We start from the raw sequence: 24637 nt of genomic DNA, 5'->3' as shown, positions 1-24637 counted from the left end.
TCTGCCTCCATTATACTACCAGCAGAAGAGAAAAAGGCAGACAGGTACAAATACAGGCAGTCTTCCTCAGCTGTCAGATTCCTGGTTAGCAGTTTTCACATCCGTCATCATTATTTCATTAAAAGAGAAACCTGAGAGGTGCCAGCTGGCAAGGCCATTTACACAGATTATTGTACTGTAACTGCTCACACCTATGAAAACAAAGTGAGGACCTTAATACCCTGTCAAGACGTCACAGGAAACCACGAGTAGGAAGAAACAGATTATGGTATTACAGTAATCTTGTTAAAAAATAATAACTCTTATCTCCCTGTAATATTTCACAGATTCAGGAGAGAAAGAACTGATTCCAAGTATAGAAAAGTGAGACTTAGTCTTTTATTTAAATCTAATATAATGTCACATTGTGTAATTAAAATAATTGTTGATAATCCTTGGAGGAAGGCACAAGTTTAAAACCGAACACCTGAAGGATAAAGAAGAAAATTCTACACAGTAACCATGGTGGGAGAGAAAGCTACATTTATTTTATGTGCTGGCCAAAGTGGCTCTAAAATAAATCAGAAGCTAAGTTGTTAAGGTGCTAAGAACAACTAAAAATATATCAGTGTTCCTGTAAGTGCTAATAAAGGTTATTCAGTATTGAACTCACAGCTTTTTACTCCATTTTTCCTCGAACTTTCTTCAAATGTCAACATGAATCAAGGCTAATGCTTTTTTGGCAGAAATGACGTCTCAGTAATACATAAAAAGGTTACAAAATAAATTGGCCAGAACCAAGTCTGGCAGCACTCTACACACTAAAATGAGAAAGTAATTTCACCTCGATTGTTGGGGGCTTTCTGAAGTTAAGCAGGGAAACTATTTGCTAAAAAGGTCAAGTGCTCGAATCTGTGATCGAATGTTTGACAGCTGAAAGCTCTCTGGCCTACTTCTTTGTCTTACTGCATTGGTCAGAACACTCTTAATACAAATACAAAGATCCGATGCATCAGTGTAGACCCCAACAAAGACTGATCACTGGGTTGTTTCATTTTTATTTTTTTTATTGGCTCCCTATGAGTCATCTGGGTTCATCTGTGATAAATTATAGGGTATTACATTTCTACTGGCATGCATCATGCAAAGTGACACATACTATCTGAAGGACTATTTCCACCAAGTTATTTCCAATTATAATTTACCATTACATACAACAAGAAACATTTTCCTGTGTTTTGGGATATAACAAAATAAAGACTCTTCTGGGCTTCTGTGAGGAAGTATTGAGGCACAGCTGAACTTTGAGCTAAATGCTCACAAAAAAAGACACATTTGTTTTATCTGCTGGCCAAAGTGGCTTTAAAATATACCAGAAGCTAAATACAGCCTATGACTGGCCTCAGACACGCCTTGCTGTTAGTTTAATGCTAAATGTTATACAATAATACAGAGTGACAAGTGTGGTCTACTGTCTCTCAGGTGCCCTGTTGAACCACCTGAGGTGCTACTGAAGTTCTCGAGAAATGTCACCAACACAAGTCTCTTTATATTTATTCCACCTGGCAGTTTCAGTGACTGTGATATTTACCAGCACCTTCTTTGATTTTCTCCACGTATGTGTAGGTATTTGTGTGACCGTCTCAATGCTCAATTATCCGGTTTCAGCCCGTCCAAATCACTGACGGCAGAAAGCGATTTACTGAGTGAGCTGAGCGAGGGATCAGAGGTTTCACCTGGATTCACCTGGTCAACCAGTTTCATGGATAGTTTGTTTTCTGTATGTGGTGAATGGCTGTGTTCTTAGGAATCGCAGGATTTCTGGAAAGCTGAGCAGCATTAATGGTTCCACAGAGAGGGACAGTAAATCCCTGAACAGAGAGGGACACCAGAAACACAGGATGAATTTCCTGGCTGACTTACTGAAAGCTGATAAGGTGTGTGAGTGTGTGACAGCTTCTAGTGTGTCAGTACACTTAAGGGGTGTGCATGTATATGCTGTGCGTATTAAAGTCTCTTGTGTCTTGTCCGGCAATAATGCCACGAAGAAATGACTGTATTTTTATAAGATTTCATGACTCTGTGTGAACGGGTCTGTACTTCTTCTGCAGTGCAATTCTCCCTTCACATAATAACAAAAACAGAAAGCCTATAAATTCTTTTTTTTTGTGCAGACATCTGGTCCAATATCAAACCACATCTTCACTGACGGTTTCTGTATGTGTTCTTGCATTTTTATTCATCCTGATCTATATTCATAAGCGTAGTCGTGTCAGTGTGAGCGCATGAGAATTATGTGATATCCACCGTTTTGCATAGATGGTTCTCTGCCCAATGTCATCACAGCCAGTCAATCAGGCGTTGCCTTGCAAAACTTACTGGCCGCAGTTTCATAAGCCACCAGGTTGACTCAGGACAAAGCATCACTGTTGAGGTGTCGTTATGCAACGCCTCAGTCTCGTGGAAATCTTACATTTTCACTTTTGGCTTTTCCTCTATTTTCACCTTGACTGACATCATCCTCCAACATGCTGAGGGAGTGATATGACCTTTGTCTCTGTGGAAACCATTCAAAGCCAATTGTAGATTTTTGTATTTTTTTTTTCACAAATCTGTTAGCGTCACCTGGAAAATGAGAATCGGTTTTCTCTTTCTCCAGCACTGCAAAAACTATCCATCTTGACAAGTCATTTAGTGTAATGTTGAGTTTTAAATTCTTATTTCTCCAAAAAACAGGGAGGCAAAAACTTCCAGAGGGGTGAGGTCATTTTTTACAAAAGCAAACTCACTTGTTTGAGCAATTTTCAGGTGATATTATCTCGATACCTCTGGAGTGATGTCATCCCTATTTGACAAGGTCTTTACTTGTTTAAGAACATTCCTAGACCTGCGTCAGGAACCAGTGAAACTATCTCACATTTTCACCTTTATTCAGGGAAGATGGAGTTTAAGATAGATGTTTTTTTGCAGGGTGAAAAGTATACGTCTTCAGAGATTTGAGGTTTACTTTTGACTGCAGTGATAATTTAATATCCTCCACTGTCTCTTCATTTCCAAGCTATTAGTAACTCATCTGCATCGAAGCCTGACAGCTGGACGGACTTCAGTCCAACCGATTTCTCTTCCAACAATCACAAGTCAAAGCACAGAGCACCTTATAGTGGCTTTTCTTCAGTTGTCTGTATCCTCAGTATCAAGTATTTCATTTAGTTGCATAATGTGAGGTAAGATTAAAGGACAAATGTTCAAAGTGCATCTGTGGCTATTTGCTAAACGACTTGTTCTCCATAATACACTTTTTAAATTCTATTTCATCTTATCTTGATCTAATTTAAGAAAGATTGATGAGTCTAAACATCAGATGTTTATTTTATCAGTTGCACCACATGAGTACTCAAAATATCAACTACCTTCACTATCACAGACGTTACATCTACATATATCTATATCATTGATATAGATTTTACTTATTTTCACTGCTGTTTTCAAAGACAAGATTTTATTTTTACATCACTTACAAATTCCTTCTCATGTATTTAGGGGATGGTATCCTTTGGGCATTTACTATGTTTCTGAATAAAAACTGGAGGTGATAGCAATTTATTTAAATGACCCGCAGGCAAATTAAGTGAAAGATATCAAAATAATGATCATTTCTGCAAAATCAGGACACTCACGGGATTTCAACTGATTGAAATGATCACATTCACAAAAACTGCATGCTACTATAGGACTTTGGTAATTTGGTAAACCTAAAATTATGAGCTCTAATCATTTGATCCGGGGTGGCAGAGTGACTGTACACCGATATATTTTTCACATAACGCAGGAGTTGGAGCTGCACAGGGATGGGGGTTCTTCCTGATATATATCCTCTGTGCAAAAACAAGTTTTATATTCTTCTTTGATAAGGCGCATTTCAGTCAACATATTATATGAATAATCTGTTTCATTATTGATGTGACTCTCATCCTCTTGATGCAAATACGAGGTAAGACCTTCACATGATTATACCTGGAACCCCTGATGGTTTTACAATGCAGCTACATGAAAACACAACGGTGTTCCTATCTATCTATAGCGTAAGTGGAAAAACAGAGAGATCCACCATCACTCTGTCTGTGTGTGTCCAAACAGAGCAGTGAGCTCCGTCCAACCGCCTGTCAAAACTGATGTTACACCTTCACATAAGAGATGTTATGTAATATTATATATGCTTCTGAGGCACGATCAGTAAGCAAAGACTCGTCATTTGAAAACTGAAGTTACGTCCAATGTCCAGTCTCGATATGATGACCATCCAACTAACAGACAGTTTAATGACAGACTTATTTTCACACTAACTGCATTAGCCTGTTAGCATCGAAGGGTTTCCATCTAGTTTTCAAGGGAATTCGAAGTAAACAATTCGAATGTCGCAACACAGAAAAAACAGACCAAGTGTAGTTTTGTCAGACGTTGGCAGTAGAGACTACAGTATGCCTGACTAAGTAGAAGACGTAGGTTGCAGATGTGTTGCCAACTGCCACTAAACGTCCAAAAAGAAGAAACAAATGGAGCTGCCTTGGCCATCAACAAGAGAAAAATGGAGGGAGGAAGAATCTGGGAGGACACTGACAAGATTAACAAGTTGCTACTCATCTTCTCTTGGAGCGTAAATAACTGTAATAAATGTTCGCTACGTCAAAACTTATTCTGAGGTCTTTCCATCCCGATTAAGTGCATTCACAATGTTTTAAAAAAGGAAAAGCCAAAGCAAGGGTTTCCTTGTTTTTTGTACTTGATTCTTGATGTTTCCTCCAACATTTTTTAATACGATACGTCAACATAGACATAAAAATATATTGATGGAAACCTTTATATATATTTATATGTTAACAGCAGTGACAAACATCTGCAACATCTCTCGCTGGAAACAGCCAAACAACGATATACAGATATTATCAAGATGTTTTTTAAGTATACTATGTGGAAATCTCTGGATAGAGTTTGGAGTGTTTAACCCATTAGCTTTGTCCTTGTGATGTTACTAATTGGCCTCAATCCTCAAACCGGCATTTAATCATGTAAAGGCAATCTGCAGTCAAGGCCTCTGTGTACAGGACATACAAACCCTGATGGTTTTACCATATCATGTTCAGAAGAAGCATCAGTCCACTCCAGCTGAAATCCTTCGATTACATAATGAAAATTGATGAGAAAAAAACGGACAGTGCCCAAAATATGTTGTAAGAGTATTAAAATGGCAGGTTTCTTGTTCTGATCACCTGCTGAGTTCTGGATTTGCTTTATCTGTCCAGTTTGAACTACAATCCTGTAAACCTAGTTAACTGTCTTTTACTCTACCACAGTAAGTTACAGTAAACTGAACAAGAGCTTAGGAACATTTTGATGGAATTTGGGGGGATTTGTTGTGCAAGCTTTGTATTTTTAAAAGCACAGAGTATGTTATCAGTATAAGTGTATATTGTTGCTATGGTTGGTGATGTACGTCTGTTTGTCGGTCGAGTTATTTGGTCCTGACAGAAACATCTATGCTGACATTTTCATTTAGTTTCACACACCACTCAGCCTGAGTGCAGCCTTACACAGCTGCTAGCATGACTGCAGACTCTTAGCCTTGTTATTCTAATATCAATAATTCAAGGTGCTCTTAAAAATAAATTATAATCTAAACATTCACATTCAGGTGAGTAAATAAAAAAATTTATCCAACCTGAAAATCTTTTGTGGTCTTGTGTGTGTGACTGTTTGTATGTTATCACAAATTATTTCCATTAAAAGGTTCATCTCTGCATCTCAAACAAACATATCAACTGAACATATTACAGGATGCCATGTTGCCTCCTCCTCATCGAAATCACGTACATCAAACCATGTAAATGGGCTGCACCTCTCAGAGGAACTGGAGTATTTTGATGGTGCTGCATATCTACATAGGAAAACACATGCCTACAGTAGCTTTACTCTTAGTTGTGGTTACGTAAGTGCAATAACCCTTATTTATGGGTGTTTGGGGTTTGTTTTGACACTGCAGCACAGATGTACTGGTGTGTATCCAGCGGTGAAGTTTATGGGCCTAGCCTGTCACTGTCTGGCCGTGTTTTGGTTCGGGGGAGTCTTCGTCTGTCTGGATGCTGTTGTTTTAGATGACAGGAGAGGTGAGATGTTGACCAGGATTCAAAGTGTGTCTGATTATGTTGCAACATGGTGGGATGCCTGGCAGATAGAGCAACTCATACTAAAAAAGGTTGCATGTTTGATTTCCCAAAGAAACACGTGGCGTTATACATGAAACTCTCGATTAATAAAACCAATGATGTGCATGCAATAATAGGTGTGAAAGATTAAAGTGTAAGCACTTACAGCTTTAAATGTTGCTGTTTTGTTTATTTCAAAATGTATTAATTAAATTGTTGCCATTTGTAGCTTGTCAGATTTGTACCAAAATGACAATCACCTAACGTCAGTATCAATGCTTTGAGTTTAATTGATCACTGCAGCTTTTGTTTGTTGTTAAACTCAATGAAGCGCAGCTACTGTTTAGCTGCAGGAGGTGAAATATAACAACTTAATGAATTCAGTATTTAGAGGTTAACTTCTGATCAGTTTTCACATTTGTACAATTAGCCAGTTATACCAGAGAAAAATCTGCTAAAGGTCTTAATGTTGAGATACAACCTGCTTTATACTTTGAAGAAATTACCCTTAAGAGATTTCCAGTGTAAACACAGTCTTCTCCTATTGACTATGGACCTGCTCCACCAGACCAGTTGGGACCTCAGTTGCTTAGAAAGTGGAAACTGTTTCTTCTCAACTTCGTCCAGGATGTAAATTAGTGACTTTCCAGGCTCAAGACTGATGGTCTGACTTGTAGGTTACTGGGTTTATACTACATTTCAGAATTAGTGAAAGTCCGACCATCACTGATTCTTGAATGTAACTTTAAAAGAAACATTTTTGGACAATCAGAGGTTTTGTATGATGAACTTGAGTTAAAGACGACATGTTTACAAGTCTAAGGTGTAAATTTGTGAAAGTATGAAGCAGGTTGTTTCTGGAAAATGGTGCCACCATGCTTTAAAACCTTTTTCAGCAAAATAAGTAGCTAAAAGAAGAAGAAATATGCTTTTTTTAAGTATTCACAATATTTTTGATTGAAACAGCCATTGTGTAATATTTTTTCCAACAAAACATTGCACAATGGTTCTACAGAATATCAGATCTCTATTCCAGTTATTCGAGCTTCAGAGAATTGTTGACATCTTAACATGCTTGTTCAAGCTGACAGTGCCAACAACGTCTGCTCACACGTCTGGTAGTGATGCAATAGAAATATGGAGGATTTTCTCACTTTAATGACAACAACCCAGCAGCATCACACTTTGCTTTGGTCTCTTTGAAATTTTGCAAGGGTTAAACAAATTAAACACATTCCTGCAGGATGTTGATGAACATGCAGAGAGATTTCCACAACACCACCGTCTTCCTGTAGTTCAAACATCTTTTAAATCATCCAACACTGCAGCAACGGCTGCATGTTTCAGCTTTTAACCGTACGAACAATTCGCTAACAAGATGACAAAAGCCAGACTACATTTAATTGGGACTTTACATCCCATGCTTTCTTATAAAGCAGAGAATTACAACGTGTCAATAGCACAGCCTTGGGCCGGTTGCTCCCACTTCCTCCCTCATATGGATCTCCCTGCCGCTCCATCCAGACATGTCAACAGAACACACATGGAGAAAACCAAAACCGGCTTTATCACAGTTTTCTCCTACTGTGGAAACACATTTTGGCACTTTTGCAACCTGACAAAATTGGACCACACTGTGTGGTGACCAGAGCGCCATAATTCAAGTGAAAAATTTGAAGAGTGAAACCTGCACTGAAGACTACTGTGCTGGAAAACTGATCTCTCATTTAAAGTTTTTTTCTATCTTTTTTCCTTTTTTTGTTTGCAAAGGGGCCCTGTAAATCATGTCCTTTATACCTCCGGCCGGGGGTTCACAGCCTCACCGCAGGGTGGGAGGAGAGCATGATGGGAAAAACATGATGGGATCTCACTTTAGTGGGTCAGAGAAAGAGACACAGAGGAAGAAAAAGGGCAAAAGAGAGTGAGGGGCTGTGAAGGAGGTAGGACGATCTGTCTACATTGGATGAGAGAGAGAGACATGGAGACAGCAGGGGGTAAAATATTGAAATATAGTGAGATATAGAATGAGACATAAAGGGAGAAGAATATGAAGACATAAAACCGCAGTAACGGCAATAAAAATCAGACTCGCTATTTCAAAACATTTTTTAAGCAACCAGCAAGGTTGAGATCCGATTCCGCACTGGTCATAAAAACACAATAAAACGCAATAAAAATGTAAATATGTGATAGAAGTGACAGACCTCTTCAATTATCAGCACTGGGAAAGAGCAAGGTTGCAGCTGCAAACATAGATTCTTAAAGTTTAACTGGCTACCAGTGTGTGTGTATATATATATAGTTTTTTATTATTATTATTGTTATAATTTTCCTGCATATTTCTGGACTTCGAATGGGAGCCGCTGTAACGCAAGCAATTTCCCCTCAGCAATCAGTGAAGTATTCCTGATTCTGATTCTGATATATGTAGCTAATAATAAGTGCATAGATAAGGCCAGTGTAACTGAAGCAAGATTCCAAAATTGAACTGATTCAAGCAACTATAACTTCGTATAATGTAATGTTTTACTTATACGAGTTTGCAGATAAGACTGAAATTAAATGTTGCCTCTTCATAACCAAGTGAAAGCTCCTTTTTAAAAGGGCCCATCAGAAAAAAAGTTCTTTTAACTGCTTTTGGGCCCACCTAGTTTTTTCAAAGTTGCAGAAAGAGTTTTAAGAAGTCGAACATACAGAGAACGATATCTCAACAATACTGTGTGAGGTGAAAGTGACAGGTGCATGCTGGTTATTTTAGTTTGACCCACTTGCTAACATAGTCAGCAGTGACACACAACTCATGGAGCAAATTAAGGTACAACATCAAACACCTGACTGCTAAGACTTCTGTAATTCTGTCAGTCAAGCCTTTGACCCGATGTGATAGATTTAGGTCTTTAGTTCTGTTTGATTCATACTTTTCGCAGGGATGTCATTATCTGCAGTGTCCAACATGAATTAACGTCCCTGAATCAGCTATAAATCATAGAAAAAAGGCTCAAGAACCTGCCTGAGAATCAGCATGTTGATAAGTTTTCTTCAGTATGTGAGGAATCCCGTGAAACTGTCTGAACACCTTCTGTTACACTGCAAGATGAAAGCGCTAAATGCTAATTCTGCACTTTTACTGGTGCCAATTTGGCAAAACTGAAACAAATAAAGCCAAAAGAAAAGTGGCTCAAGCTTAAACCCACAGCACGACTCACTGAATTCATGGCACAGTTGTGTTGATTTTACTGGACGTGGTCAGACTTCAAAACTCTTACTTGGTTCTCGACCAAGCTCAAGCTCTCTATGAAGATCAACCAATAGGTCTAAGTCTAAGAATATAACGGAAAATGTGGTAACTATTAGTCTTCTGCTCCAGTAGCCTCTTTACCAAAAAGTGAAAACTGGCCAACAGTGATGTCTCACTCACCACCATCCGATCTCCTGCCTCTCTCCTCCACATGACCTCTTCACGGCCACTTTGGGTCGCTCATGTGCAAATCGTCTTTGCGCAGGTTTTACAGGCTTTTCTACTAAAACCGAGAAACAATTCCAACTGCTCAGAAAATCCTCATGAAAGACACGATTGAGAGGAAGCGAGAAAAAGCGAACTCAGCAGATGTGATTTCCTAAAGTTGAGTTTATATGCGTGGGGTTTTAATACTCTGCGGTCACCTAATACCCCGGAGCTCTTCATCCATAATTCCTAGATATAAATTTGGTCTCAACATCTAATATTGGCTTGTCTGCCGATGGTGGGTTTTGATGATTGATGGCACGAACATTCAACAAAGTCAGTTACAATAGCAGCAGTCTGTTTCTGTGGAGTCAAACAGTAGGACAGATAATGTATCATCACAGGGCTGACGCAGGTCACACGGTTCATGTGATTGAATTCCTACACACCCAACATTGATATAAGTCAATACTAAGGTCAATACTTTACATCAGACCTGCAAAATATTAATTCAACATTGAAGGAAGAAGCACAGCTGTAACCACAGAAAAGCTCTACTAGCATAAACACGAGTAAAGCTCCAGCCAAACCAAAACGATCCATGTGCTGCATGGATATACAATATCACCACTGACCTGCAGCTTCCATTAGAAGACACACACACACAGACACACACACACACACACAATTTATCCAAGTGTAAATGAATGCACATGCACACAGATTGCGCCCACAAAGCGGAGGAAATTATTCTCGGAAATCAGGGGTGATTATTTCTCTAACAAGGCCCCCGGGGATACGCTGAGTGGAGGTCGGGGCGGAGAACAGTGTGCAAAAGGTTGAATGTTAAGACCAGGTGTGTGTGAGAAGTAAAACTGTGGTGTGTGTGCGTGTGTGTGTGTGTATTTGTGTTTGAGGTAAAGTAAGAGAAACACGCAAGTCTGACTGATTCAAAATAGATGAAGTGTGACTGATGTTTTATTTTGTAGAATTTATTGTGTGTGATCTTTTCTGTGACTCACTGCCTGTACGTGTGTGTGTGTTCGTGTGAGTCTTAATACACACGAGATGACCTCTCTTTGGGTCCATATCTGTTTATCAGTATTTCCAGATTCACTGTGGTCAGTGCTGAACCTCCCGACTGGAGCCAGAGAGTCAAAACAATGACCTCACATGCTGTCACCATAGCAACGCTGGCTGTTACCCCAACAGAAACAAACTGTGTTGTTTTGTTTACAGGCTTTCTGGTCCATCGGGCCGACATGTGGTGGCCCCTGGGCAGCCTTCGGCCTCTTAACATTCACCCGGTCACTTAAATCAATGCGCTCAGCCTCACTTCCTACTTTCTGTTAGAAAGTTCAATGATGTAACTTGGCTAAAATAGCAAATTCCAGCTTGTAAACCGGTACTGGATGATATTTCTTAGCAATGAAAGTTTGTGCTTGCATGTAAAAGAGATTGAATATGTTTCACAACATTTACTGATATGAAGAAGGGTAATGGGTGCAGCCAAGCCAAGCCCAGTGTGTGACCTATTTTTCTGTGTTGTGTTGGAGGTTCCATAGAACCAAATCATATAAATATGTTGACTGCAGCTACGATATTGTTCATTTCTTTCAAAATATGGATGGACACTTGAATCAGTCCATATTGGCTCTGCACCTTCCAGAGTCTTAACAGTAGCAACTCACGAAACTTACCTTTCACCCAGCCAACCAATTAGCACTGATTCTTTTTTTAATTCAGTATAAACTGATAAAGACCCAACTGGGAGTCTAAACATAAACAAAATATAAACTCCTCACCAAATTCAGAAACACAGGAAGCGGATCCCAAACAGATCTTTTATCACACTGTCAAATTCTATGCAGATTAGTTCACATCAGAAATGTTTCTAAAGAAAACTGTAAATGGAATTTAATTTTGCTTATAAGTTAAATAAGATTTAAGCTTTCCTTGATCTGGCAATACAAGTGGTGACTGGGAGTCCAAACTGTTCTCTTGGATGTAAAATGTGTATCAACAACTGGCTGCAGCAAACTTGCCTTTAGCAGCTGCGTTGCTATTGTGTCAGAAATGCAGCAGAAGAGGTGCAGCTGGTGTATCTTTTACAGTGCAAATACTCAAACAGTGAGCTGAGAGGGTTTCTCATGTGATGTTATTGAAAGTCGATAATTGGACATTTTTTCACCCATAATCTAGTGTAAAAAGGTGTGATGGCTTTTACAGATTGCAGTAAGAAGTTGTTGACTGCAGCTCTTCGTCTGAGAAATCACTTATTCCTTTCTGCCTTTGCAAAACATTCAAAATGTTTCTTTGTTCCTTGTGTCAAATTCAATTAGTTTAAAACAGCATTGCAAGAGAAACTAACACCGCACTTATGGCTGAAGGTGAGACAAGGTTTTTATCAAAATGATTGCTAAAGATCGGTTACAGGTGTGCTAGTAAAGACAGTTTTGTCACATGCTAACAAAACTTCCACACTGTGACGATGACACAAAAAGATAAAACCTTTATGTATCCCTTAAACAGCATTAAAACCACAATGAACGCAACTATAACTCTGAACATAACTCCCTGGTTTAAACACACTAAGAAGCCTGTTTGACAGCCAGACTTATTCTACTCATATATCATCTTTATTACCACTGAAATATATAGGTTGCTGGCAGTATTCCCAGCTTCCCACCTCAATATGTACCCACATCTGCGACTCCCAGCACAGTTGCTGCACACACGTGCCACAGTCGCCTCTTTGGCCCCAGGTCCTCGTGGTGTTTCCTGACCTATATTCTCTCAGACTCTCCTCTCCCGGGGTATTACAGCTTCCTTTCAAACAACACGCGACTGGTGGTTTTCCAAGACAAACACACTTTCATCTCTGACACAGACCGGTGGCAGCTAGTTTTTGCATCAAGACCTGTAGTCACTTTAGACTTTACACTGCACATGCTGAAAACATAAAGCAACTAAAGACCATCTTGTGATGGGATCATAACAGCTGCATTGCCCGTCAACACGTTCACACTGTGACCCATGAGTACTTAGTAGTGACAGCTAAACTGTTACATGAGACTGTACGCATCTTTGAACCCGGTCATAATGTTTATCTCAACTACACACACCTCTAAAGTTTTGTGACAGACATATAAACACTGAAAATACTCAAAAACTCAACTTCTGTGATAGTTCCCGCTATAATAGAAGTCTCCAGGATCACAAATGTGGGCTGACGCTGTCACAGCTAGTAAAAATAGGCTGTTGTTCATCCGTGAAGTTGCCACAGCAACAGCAGAGGCAATAATGCAATAACAAGACGGGCCGCAGACGATGTGTGAGAGAGTCGGTCACATCTGTGCCTGGATGAACAAGAATCACCACCAACAATAACAGAGGACAAGGCATTAAGCTGTGCTGAAGTGTGACTTCAGTATATAAATTCCATATTCTCTCACATTCAGGCAGTCAGGTTTCAAAAATGCCTTCATAAAAATGGACAAGTGAGCAGATTTCATCTCACTGGAAGTTACAGAAGAACTGTGTAACTGGACCTTGAATGGAGATCATTAAGATACCTTCTAGTACTACTACTACTATTCATAATAACTTGATACTTAATAGATCCCTGTGGGACAATTCAGCCCTCTAGGGGAGGTAAAAGGTCAGAGGTCTGAAACAGAGCAACAGACCAGGAGCTGGTTTACATTCAGGGGCTTCATCCATGACACTGCAGCAGCCGCAATATAAAGGACGATCTGTTGAGTGAGTATGACAGCCTGCTGCTTTTTAAGGTGTGATAATAAATGTATGCATGTTAAAATAAAGTGATGACATGTCCATACAGTACCCGTGAATCCACTTTGTGAATTAAGCCAGGCTTACTCTTTGTCCCAGGGACCAAAACTGAAAACCACCCACCTCATACTTCTTCTTCCTCTCATTTTGCTCTACGCCCCTCGATAAAACTGAACACAGTGCAGCACTGTTCAGTGTGCAAGAGTTACGATGGTGGTGATGAGTTACCTTTCCCTTTTCAAATGCCACTGACTGCAAGCAGACTGGACCCTACAGTCCAAACAATAAATTCTGGAAACTGAGAGAGGTTGAGCGTGGGCAACTGGTCTGAGTGTGTGTGTGTGTGTGTGTACATTGGTGTGTAGGTGTGTGTTTGTGTTTGTAAGAAACGTGACCACATGGAAATCATTAGATGTGGGCTGATTCAGCATCTTGGCACATTTGTGCATTTGCACGCAAGTGTGTGGAGAGCTGTCTGCCTCCGCCAGGTTCAGTAAGTCAAGCACCACACACCCCCAGCCTCCACACACACACACACACACACACGCACACACACACACACACACACACACACACCCCCAGCCTCCACACACACACACACACACACACGCACACACACACGGCTTCTATTACCTGGCTGAGAGACTAAGGACACACAACACAGGATGCAGGAGTAAACAGCAGCTGTTATCACGGCTGCCTGTAGGTGTGTTAGACTCACATCACACACTGTAAAACACTGAGAGACACTGCATCATCTGTTCATGTCCAGTTTCACCCCGAGTTTTTTACCGTAAACGTGACCACAAACACTTCATGTTTGTCGCTCTGTTTGTTTTTGTGATTTCATTTACAGTATTTTATTTGTTCATTTTAAGAAAACGTGTAAAAATGTGTGATCAATATTAAAGCTCAAAAGATGAAATGTTATTCATGTTCATTGCATCGCCACCAAAGAGATGTCCATATTTTTAGATGAAGAACGATGGGTTGATTAATTAAGCAAAAGAACAGTTATTGGCGACTAGTATAAGTGCGTATTAGTCTGGAACCTCTCAGTTAATTTCTAAGGGCCGTGATGAGCAGGCACAGACCAAAAAGCCTCCTGACGTAATTGGATGGACTTAAACCAATTAGAGCAAATCTCGACCAGAAACACTTCTGAGTCAGTCATCATATCAAACCCCTCCCACATTAAATAAAAGGTTGAAAATGAAACATGATCCCATCATCTCGTTTCCTGGCAATCTTTGGTCTTGGACTGGCACTGGAAGATTGTGACGGACATCTTTTGTTACTGTTTTACATTTTTTAGCAACAACACATGTGTACTTTGTGACAACACAATGACTGAATGACTGAAAATGCTGACAGGAAGTTAGGATGTAAATGATGCAAACAAATTGAGGTTTAGGAGTTGTATACACACCTGAAATATTCTGCTGCAAAAAAGGAAGGTATATTAAAGTGTTGAAGGTATAAACCTTCTGCTAATCTCTGACCCAGTGCCTTCAAACACATCGACTCTTTGTGGCTTAAAGCCTGTAATTCCTCGACATTTTGCTGGCTGATGCTTTAGCTCGCCGGCTTTTAAGAGGCCCTGAAAAACACATCAAAGTAGTTATGCAAATTGACTGTGACACAGGCAATATAACTTCCAACATGAGTAAAAAAGCAGTGGTGGGATTGGATCTAGCAGCTCAGCTGCAATTCAAAAACGTGACCAAGAGACATTTGGAGAAATCTAGAAATACATTATTAGCCTCATTAGTCATATTTGTAGAGAACCACAGCATCACACTGTGAAATGACACTCTACCCACCGAGTCGCACACGACCCCTGGCTGTGCATCTAGAACTGCTGAACACATTAGCCAGTTAATGGGATACTTAAAAAGAGTGGGAGAGAAGAGGAGGAGAGTGGAGGAGGGAGAGCCAAAGTCAAAGGCCAGGAAGGGGGCAGGGAAGTCATTGACAAGCAGATAGAAAGTATTGAAAGAAAAGTGAAGAAAGTTGAAGAGGGGAGTGGAGCAAAAGAGGGAAGGAGGGGGAAGAAAAGGGAAAGGAGGGAAAGGGGTGAACCTCTCGGAGGACATAAATAGCTGAAAGAGGTCTTGGAGTCTCGCAGTCACTCTTCCCGACAGCCACAATCCATCGCTCTCCTCTCCCCTTCTCCTCACCACCAGCCCTCCTCTCCACTCATCTGCTGCAGCCCTTCATTCATCTGGACTCTGAGCAAAAATCAGTGAGTAGTTTCTGCACCACATCTTCCTCCGGTCGCCACATGACGCTACAGAGATGCTTCATTTTGCAAGAGTGCATTCATCAGTCGGCACAAATTAATAGAAATGACAGCTCTATTATAGAAAGCTATGCATGTGTGACAACTGGCAATTATTTCTGTACCAATGAAATTCTGTGCAATCACATTTAGACATGTATTCAGATACAATAAGGAAACACCTGACAAGGACGGGTGGATGTAAAAGATTTGATATGGATGCAACATGTTATACTAACAAATAAATTAGTGCAAAGACATCCGGCTCTACTTTTGTGAAAATATGTAAATTACAGCAGCGCCAACTTTCTTCTAATCAAAATATCAAAATGATTCAAAACACATTTTTGTGAGAACTTCACATCTATTAACTCTGCACTAAGCAGAATCCACTCCATCAGGTGATCTACTTGAATAAGCAATACAGTAAAACTGCGTATCACTCTACGTGCATGCTGTTTAAATGCCTCTTAGAAGCCACAATGTGCTTCAAAGAAAATGAATGCATGACCCACAGGGACATTTAGCCAGAGGACTCATTAACCACAGACACAACGTAATTAAAATGTTTAAAGAAAAGGACTCATTGAGTCAGTGAAGGAGTTCAGGGAAATTGCAGGATGAGTGTCAGGCTCTCTGGAGCATTACACAAGTTAGTGAGGAAGATATGATGAGAGTCAGTTAACATATTCAACGCAGGAATGTGGAGCTCACCAGGCTGTGTTACTACAGCAACACCAAAAAGCAAACATTCACAGTTTGTATCTACAAGATCTCCTCCTGCCAATCCTACAAAGCTTCACTGAGTTTACACGTCCAAACAAATGGACTGATGGAAAATCAGTGGAGAAGATTTAAGTGAAAAATGTTCCCCTCTGACTCAGCTGCCCCACTTGTTAAACTCGACACCGGTGCTGCAGCCAGACGCTTTGCCCTTTCAGCAGCTCTCCTTGTCATTCTTGTCATGTACCAGCTCTGACAGGAAAACGACAACTCAAAGCAGAGATGTCAAATCAGACAACGGCAAAGCTTCACAAAGGCAGCGCAAGTGTACAAAAACGGAGAATAAATCTTCTCTGGCAGAATGTAGACTCTTTAGAATAAGACACTGATCTTAACATTTGGTTTGAGAAGCTGAAGTCAGATTTCTTGGGATTTAGCGACAGCAGAGCAGACAGCATGAAAAGTGTGTAGTGTGTGGAGGTCACACCTGTACACCACCGCAGCTTGATGACTCATCTATATAAAAATGTAACTAGTTATTTTTCTCCTTTCTTTGTCCTTTAGGTCTTTTGTCCATCCCCCAAATCAGCCCTTAGTATCATGGACACCACAGGGAAAATCCTCTTCATCAACGAGGCACTCTACCGCCTGATCCTCATGATACTGACACTCGGCCAAGGCGTTCATTCAATGCCCGTTCCTACGGACATCCCCATGTGCACAGCCTCAGAAACTGCTCAGTACAGGTTAACGTTTACTGGCAAGTGGTCCCAGGCAGCCTTCCCTAAACAGTATCCCGTGTACCGTCCACCTGCACAGTGGTCAAACATCATTGGTGAGTCCACAGCAAGCTGTCTCTCATTGGTCACAGTATTGGTTGAAGGTGTTGAATTGTGTAGTGACTGGGTTGAGTATGAGGAAGCTAAAGTAGAAAACTACATACAGAAAAATCCAGAGAAGAAGAAGCCATGATTTGTTAGAATATCAGAAGAACATGGCAAAAATGTCTCTGATTTGTGTGTCTGCAGAGATGCAATCATCTCGGGAATCCACCCAAGATATTAGAAAATATCAAGACACAACTTGATGCAGTTTATATTAACCTCTGATAAGTGTGAACTACAACCTGTTGCAACCACTAACTTCCTCTCCATCTCTCTCCGTTGTCAGGGGTGACTCACAGCTCCGACTATCACATCTGGCAGCGTAATGAGTTTGCCAGCAACGGAGTGAGGGAGTTTGCGGAGAAAGGCGAGGCCTGGACGCTCATGAAGGAAGTCGAGGCGGCCGGCGAGCGCATCCAGAGCGTTTATGGGATCCTCTCCGCTCCCGCTGTTGTGGGAGGCACAGGCCAGATGAACACAGAGTTCGAGGTCTTCGCCAGGCACTCCTATGTAAGTCACTCAGCACCTGGTCTTCTTCAGTCTGAGTCAGGAAACGTAGTGTATCAGAGACCTTTTTCTGCCGGTTGATGGGTTAATATCATATAAAAAGGTGGTGCCATGTTTTGCTGAGCCTTGGCATTTTAAATGTTGCCAATCACTTGGCTCAGCTTTTGGCAAGATCAACGAGAGTTGTTCCTTCTCTTCATATGCAGCTTTAGCCACCAGTCTTATCAGATATTACAACTTTCTACCAGTAGACTCAGTCTTTTAATCAAGCAGATAGATGGATGAACATCAGTTTCTCCATGCTAAGTTCCCAACAGGTACATTTTGACCCACCATACTTACTGTCATTGAGCAAAGTACCATTGTATATGTGTATTTTACAATCCTAGGTTACACTACATCAGTGGCGTGGTGACCCTTTCAAACTCTGTTGTGAAGTTATTTCCATGGGGCACGACTCTAACAGCCAACACTATAAAAATGAGCCCAGGGTTATAAAAGAAAAACTACATTTACCTAAAATGTTACATTAACGCCCCAAGTGTCTTTCTAGCCAAGTAATAAGTTGCCATACTCCTGCTAATTACTGATCATAAAAAGTACTTAATATAAGAAAGAGCTGCATTATGCCTTTTTTTACAACGTAACAAGGCTGATGCAGCAAAACAGTTAATACAACTATAAAACCAGCTCCAAGCTGTTCTTTCCATACGCTGCACCCTAAAGAGATCTTCCGAAAACGCAGCAAGATGAATTTATGGCTTCACGAATTATGTAAAACTCTGCAGGAGTTGGCTGTTAAACTTCCTGCTGACGAGTGTCTGGGTAAATCATTAAGTCCAGGGCACATCTGACCAAACACGATGTTTGACAAGAGTCGTGTCCTTAAAGTGAGACAAATGGAAAAACGCCAGTTGGTAAGGTAGTAAGTCGTAAAGAAGATACTCGCTGTCTCAAAACCATCCCTGCTGAAATAACCCCACATGTTTGGGGAGGTGTATGACTTATTGGACTATTAATCGCTACAGTGATTATACATCCTTCTAACTGAACACATTACAGCACAGTAAAATACTTTATCATATGATATACAGACCACATATGGTGGATTTAAAGGGGAACACAGACAGCGCTGCACAAACTGAATCAAGTGATGTCACCTGAGTCAGCATCAGTTGGGGCGGTAGAAGGTTTGGCCGTGTGTAATCAGCCACTGCTAGTTAAACTCACCCACATCTCTTACCAAACTTTGTTGCATTGTGGGAAATGTGGGTGCCAAGTTTTGAAGAAGAATGTGTGGAATAAAAATATACATCTCTACTTCTGATGCATCGATTTAGACACTTTTAAACTGTCCATCATGAGTCCCACACTGCTGAAGGAAAGCAGTGATAAAACAGTTGAGTACTTTTATTTCCAACAAAGAATCGAAGGATGTTTTGTGGCCAAAAAAAGGATAATATAAAGTGCTTCTTCTACCAGACCTCCCAAAAGAATTCAAGTATTTATTGTAGTCCCTTTGGTGTCGTAAAGGTTAAATCAAGAGTATAAATTAGTGATAAATATGAATGTGCAACATAGTGCATTATAGATGTAATTTACTGAATGTAAATGAACAAAAGATTTAATCATGAAGCACGATGACCCACTTTCTTTTTAACCCATTTTCCAAATGACACGACACGGCTGAACAGTTTCCCACACTCAATATGATATATGGTGACATAAAATAACAAACCTTTTACATTCTCTTTCCCACCCATGTCTTTTTCTTCTTATCCTTATTTCTTACTCGGACCCACCTCCTCATTTCCCTCTCTTTCTCTTTTTTCTCTCTCTACGCTCCATCTCCCTCCCCACGCTCTACTTCCTCCTCTTTATCTGCAGCTGTCGTTTATTGTGCGTATCGTTCCGAGCCCGGACTGGTTTGTGGGCGTGGACAGTATTGACCTGTGTGACGGCGACCAATGGAAAGAGAACGTGTCGCTGGAGCTTTTCCCGTACGATGCGGGAACCGATAGCGGGTTCACTTTCTCGTCTCCCAACTTCGAGACCATCCCGCAGGACAGAATCACACAGGTAGGCTCAGACGCAGACGATCCAAAGCCAAAGATCGCATATCATGTGAACAAGGATGTGAGCTTAACGTTATTCAATAAAACCAGCAATGGCAAAAAAGGAGAACACTGTTATAATCATTATGTTGTACATGAAGAAGCAAAATCAACAACAGAAGATAAAACAAATGCCTTGAATGTGTTGTTAACCTTATAGCTAACGATTATTATCATCACCTGAAAATCAGTGAAATGAGCATCTTATATGCCAACAATCATCCCCATGACTTAATATAAAGGATGTCGCAATAATGGTTGACGCCTCTTTCACCTCCAGCAAATGAAAATGGATTGATTGTTATTCTTTGTCCCCTCTATAGATCACATCTTCCTTCCCTAGCCACCCTGCCAATTCCTTCTTCTACCCTCGCCTGAAGCACCTGCCTCCCATTGCCAAGGTGATGCTGACCAAGATAAAGAAGACCAATCAGATCATCAGCCTGCCTGTGGAGCCCACCCAGTCCAACCAACTGCCTACAGGAAACGAGATTGAGGACAAGCTCATAAGTAAGTCTAAATACTCACTGGACAAAGTTTGGTATATAAGCACCCACATGAAAACAGTAATTATACAGATACATGACTGATCCCAACCAGTAAAGGAATAACTGAATGGTGTTGTTATTATATTGTTGGGCCTCATATGGAGCAGGTACCAGTGAGACGATGAAATACGATTGAAGAGTCCAGCTGAAGAAGCCGATGAATGCTTTTAAAGACATTGCACAAAAGTTTATAATAGTTAACAACTATTTAAACATTTGCAGGCCTAACTGTAGAAATGCAGCAATACAAAATGATCCACCAGGAATGTGCGGTTGCATGTTTAATTTGGTGGTGTAGCAGCAGTCACAAAAAAAACGAAGTATATGGTCTCAGTTGTGCGAAACACAAATGCAGGATTTGTCGAGATGCTCAGAGTTTGGGTCTTTTTGTTGACTCAAATGAAAGCATTTGGGAGCCATTACAGGCCACACACAAACTAAATTACTTCCAACCAAAACCAGAGAAGCCGAGAGAGGTTAGGGCATCAGAAAATACCAGGGGCACATCTGGCATCCAGTGGAACAATATAAGGATGAGAGAATGAGAAAGTCAGAGCATTTAAAGGAAACTATTATGTAAGGCAACGTTTGGGTCATGACCCAAATAGGATGCAGACACGTATGTTTTAACAAGAGCTGGATCCTTAAAGTGAAGCTGGATTTACTTAATGTTGGTTCTCAGACTGTTAAATTTATGACTCCCTGTTGTACAGATTAGTGGTAGCAGTAAAAAAAAAAACCAACAGCATGGAAGATTAGGGAGACATGTTGGAAAAATAAAGATGAAGAGTGTGTCAGACTACAAGTAAACCTACTGATGCAGGAGTCAAACAACCTGTCTGCGTGACTGATGTTCTCCAATATGAGACGGAGGATAAAATAACCTTTAATAAAAACACAATTCACCACAGAAAGTCTCAACCGATGACTTGACCAGGAACATATAGCGTGTCAGCCTGGCAGTAGAGCTGACAGTGCAGTAATCAGCCTCAGAGTTCATGGTGACCGTAAAAAGTTTGACTCAGCATCAGACTACAAGTCGTTCCCCTGACAACCCGTCAACAAACAACAACGAGGGGCCAAGAATCTGTTGGGGTTTCCTGCCTTGATCCCATTGCTCCATCCTGCCCCTCCATCTGTTCATCCATCCCTCCCTCCATTAATCCCACCATCTCTTTTAAGGATTCTGCTTGATTCTTAAACAACAACGTTTGTTATAGATCAACAATCACCTGCAAAAGATTATATCTGAGCAAATTTGAAAAAAGATAATTCAGCTTGTGGCTTTCAGAGCGTTATTATTACGACTTCATGTTTCCCTCTGTCATTAACAGACACGGGAGACTACAGGAGTTTTGACTTGCTTGTTCCATCTCTCCATCCGACTGTACATCCATGATGCTTCCGTTCCGCCTCCCATCCTTCTGCTTTTCTACTCTTTCACCTACAACTAAGTCTGTGATACATATCAGCTGTATGCGAGCCCCAATAAGGCAGACAGAGGTTGCTCGCAAGTTCATGATATTGGAGAAATGGGGAAAAAAATGGTTGAAATGGCCGCTTGAAGGTACCTGAAGGGTTACAGCACATGAGACAAAGCCGAACAGTCACAACTGCTGCTAGTTTGATGTCTCACCCTTCTCTCTTCTTATTTCCTCTCTGTCTCTTTACTGTTCCAATCTAAAAATGGCAAACAGTGTTCCAAAAAAGCAGCTCCTTCCATTTCTTCCATTTCTGGTGGGAGCCTCTAAATCCCCGTCTGCTGTAACTGTCTCATTAAGTGGTAGCACTGCTGACAAAGAGCACGCACAGTCACCCAGAAAGAATCAATGTTTCAAACATAACCTCAGCAGCACAAGCAGTGCAAGAAATCTATAACCAGAAGCGATGGGTTCATAAAAAGCTGCACACACAGCTCCCTGGTACGACTGATCCTCTCCTTTTCATTCTAAACTATAATATCCACGCACAAATGTCAACCTTTTGCCACTACCAGACAATAAATGCAATATATTGAAAAAAGGAGGTAAGACTGTAGCAATAACTCAGATCAAATATGAGTATTAATGTGATTACAATGCCCTCCTCTCCCTCCAGATACCCCTCTGGACTGTGAGGTGTCAGTGTGGTCTCCTTGGGGTTTGTGCAAAGGCAAGTGTGGAGACTCAGGCGTGCGGCACCGCACGCGCTACATCCTAATGCACCCGGCCAACAACGGAGCTGCCTGCCCCCTGCTGGAGGAGGAGAGGAAGTGCTTCCCAGACAACTGCTTATGACTAAGCCAGGAACGTCGGGAGAAGAAAGAGAGGAAAGAAAGGAGAGAGAAGAAAGAGAGGAGAGCCAGGAAAGGGAGGAAAGGACGGAGACGGAGAAACAACAAAAGGTCCGCGGCGTATTCTCACGAGGCATAAATATGATGAACTCCCTTCTTTTCTCCCTGTTTCTGTGGAAATGTACTGATTGATTGACTGACTTTGAAATCTGGAGAATCACACGACAAAAAAAACGTCTCATCCTCGAGTCACTTTGATAGATCTGACAGTACACCAAGTGGTGTAGTTTGGCAAAATAGCTATTAGACACCAATTCGGTTTTGGCAGATTATCAAAACTGTCTGGGGAGAGAACGACGCTGCTTCAAACATTAACCGAACACATTTTCACATTATAATTGGGGTTTTTGAATTGACATTTCTAGCGATCACAGACATTTGTTTGCCCACAGTGGATTATAAGTCCCAGCAGCTTTCATTTAGTGGATTTGGAAATAAATCCATATAATCATACTTAACAAATCCACATAATATCAGTTTTGGATCGGGGGAAAACAAGACGCCTCTATAGTTCCACTGGCAGAAGTAAAGAAATAGATGTTCGCTCCTCTAAACTATGCCAAATTAAAAAACATGTTTACAGAGACATCACGGTTGTTTTCCTGAAGACAAAGAATATATTTATTGACAGGATTTTAACCTGTAGTGTACAGTATATCGAAATCTGAAAGTAATGTGTATTCCTTTATGTAAGTGAGATATAAGTTCAATACAGAAAAAAATGTTTTTGTATAAAACAGTAAAAAATGTACAAAAAAAATGTTTGGTGTCTGTATGTTCAATAAAGTGTAAATATATCTTAAGATGTCGCCTCATTTATCAACGTGTTCATTTTAAGTCTTCACACTTCAACTTCATACCACACAATCATGATAATAATTCCTCTGCTCAGTTAATGTTTGACCTTTAAAATCTGAACCACACATTTGGGCTTACTTGCATTCGGGCTCCCAAGGTAATATCACTAACACTGGGGCTGCAGGATCAAATTGAGTGGAGAGAGTAATGCTTTAAACTGGATGACCTGGGTTCAAGCCCCCGTGTTGGCCATGATTCGCCCTGATGAAGTGTTGCTCATAAAATGGATGAATGAATAAAACAGTTCCCCAAATGTTGATTTAGATTATGAGGCCTGAAGTCTCACAGAGCTCACTTCACGCTGTGACGTCCAGTGCGGCACATCACAGTTTGAGGCAGGAGTTTCATTTAACAGGCAAAACAGACGCCAGTTACACGAAAAGTGACCTGGAGGAGATTTTCTGGGCAGGATGAAGTCAACACAATTACAAACAGATTGACAAATTCCTCTTTAGCCATATCAATGTAAATATGTACACCAGATAAAGTCACTTATGAACCCCTCCTTTCCCACCAAAGCAACACAGAAACTATACTGCAGATGGCGGATTGAACAGCAATAAGAACTAAACATCTGGAGCATGAAGGCGCTCCTTCTGTTTTGAATGACACGAGAAAGGAAAAGTACGGAGGCAGAAAATCAGGAGGAACAGGAGAGGAGCAGAGGCAGGATCTGTTTTATCATAACAGTGGTTTTATGAGCCGAGTCTGAGACGGCAGCACAACACGATCAAGGTGGAAACGTTCACATCACGATACCTGTCAAGTGATACCACCAATATTACTTGTGAATTCTACCAAACAATTTGAAGCCAAGCAGAGGAACATACAATGCAGCCCTGCCTTGTCTGCCTCCTACTACCCAACCAGTGCAGCTCAAAGGATCTCATAGTGTTGAATAAAAATGCAAAGGACTGTGTAAAGAAATGAAAAACTGTCATATAACCAACCAGCTTCAAAGACACAAAAAG

General features: G+C 40.8%; 2 protein-coding genes across 2 annotated transcripts in view; one reads left to right on the top strand and one right to left on the bottom strand.

Annotated features, from left to right (window-relative positions):
* Nucleotides 1-24637, bottom strand: part of maea (macrophage erythroblast attacher, E3 ubiquitin ligase) — an 83399-nt gene that overhangs the window by 55782 nt on the left and 2980 nt on the right. The gene's annotated exons all lie outside the window — the stretch shown is intronic.
* On the top strand, nucleotides 15333-22815 carry spon2b (spondin 2b, extracellular matrix protein). Its single transcript, XM_030395811.1, has 6 exons — nucleotides 15333-15664; nucleotides 16988-17258; nucleotides 17594-17817; nucleotides 19702-19893; nucleotides 20252-20438; nucleotides 22574-22815. The coding sequence occupies exons 2-6, from the start codon at nucleotides 17024-17026 to the stop codon at nucleotides 22750-22752; spliced, it is 1017 nt and encodes a 338-aa protein (XP_030251671.1). The 5' UTR covers nucleotides 15333-15664; nucleotides 16988-17023; the 3' UTR covers nucleotides 22753-22815.

This window comes from Sparus aurata, chromosome 18 (genome assembly GCF_900880675.1).
Source record: "Sparus aurata chromosome 18, fSpaAur1.1, whole genome shotgun sequence".
Taxonomy (NCBI): Eukaryota; Metazoa; Chordata; class Actinopteri; order Spariformes; family Sparidae; genus Sparus; species Sparus aurata.
The sequence above is the reverse complement of the archived record's forward strand: the minus strand, read 5'-3'. Positions and strand labels throughout refer to the sequence as shown.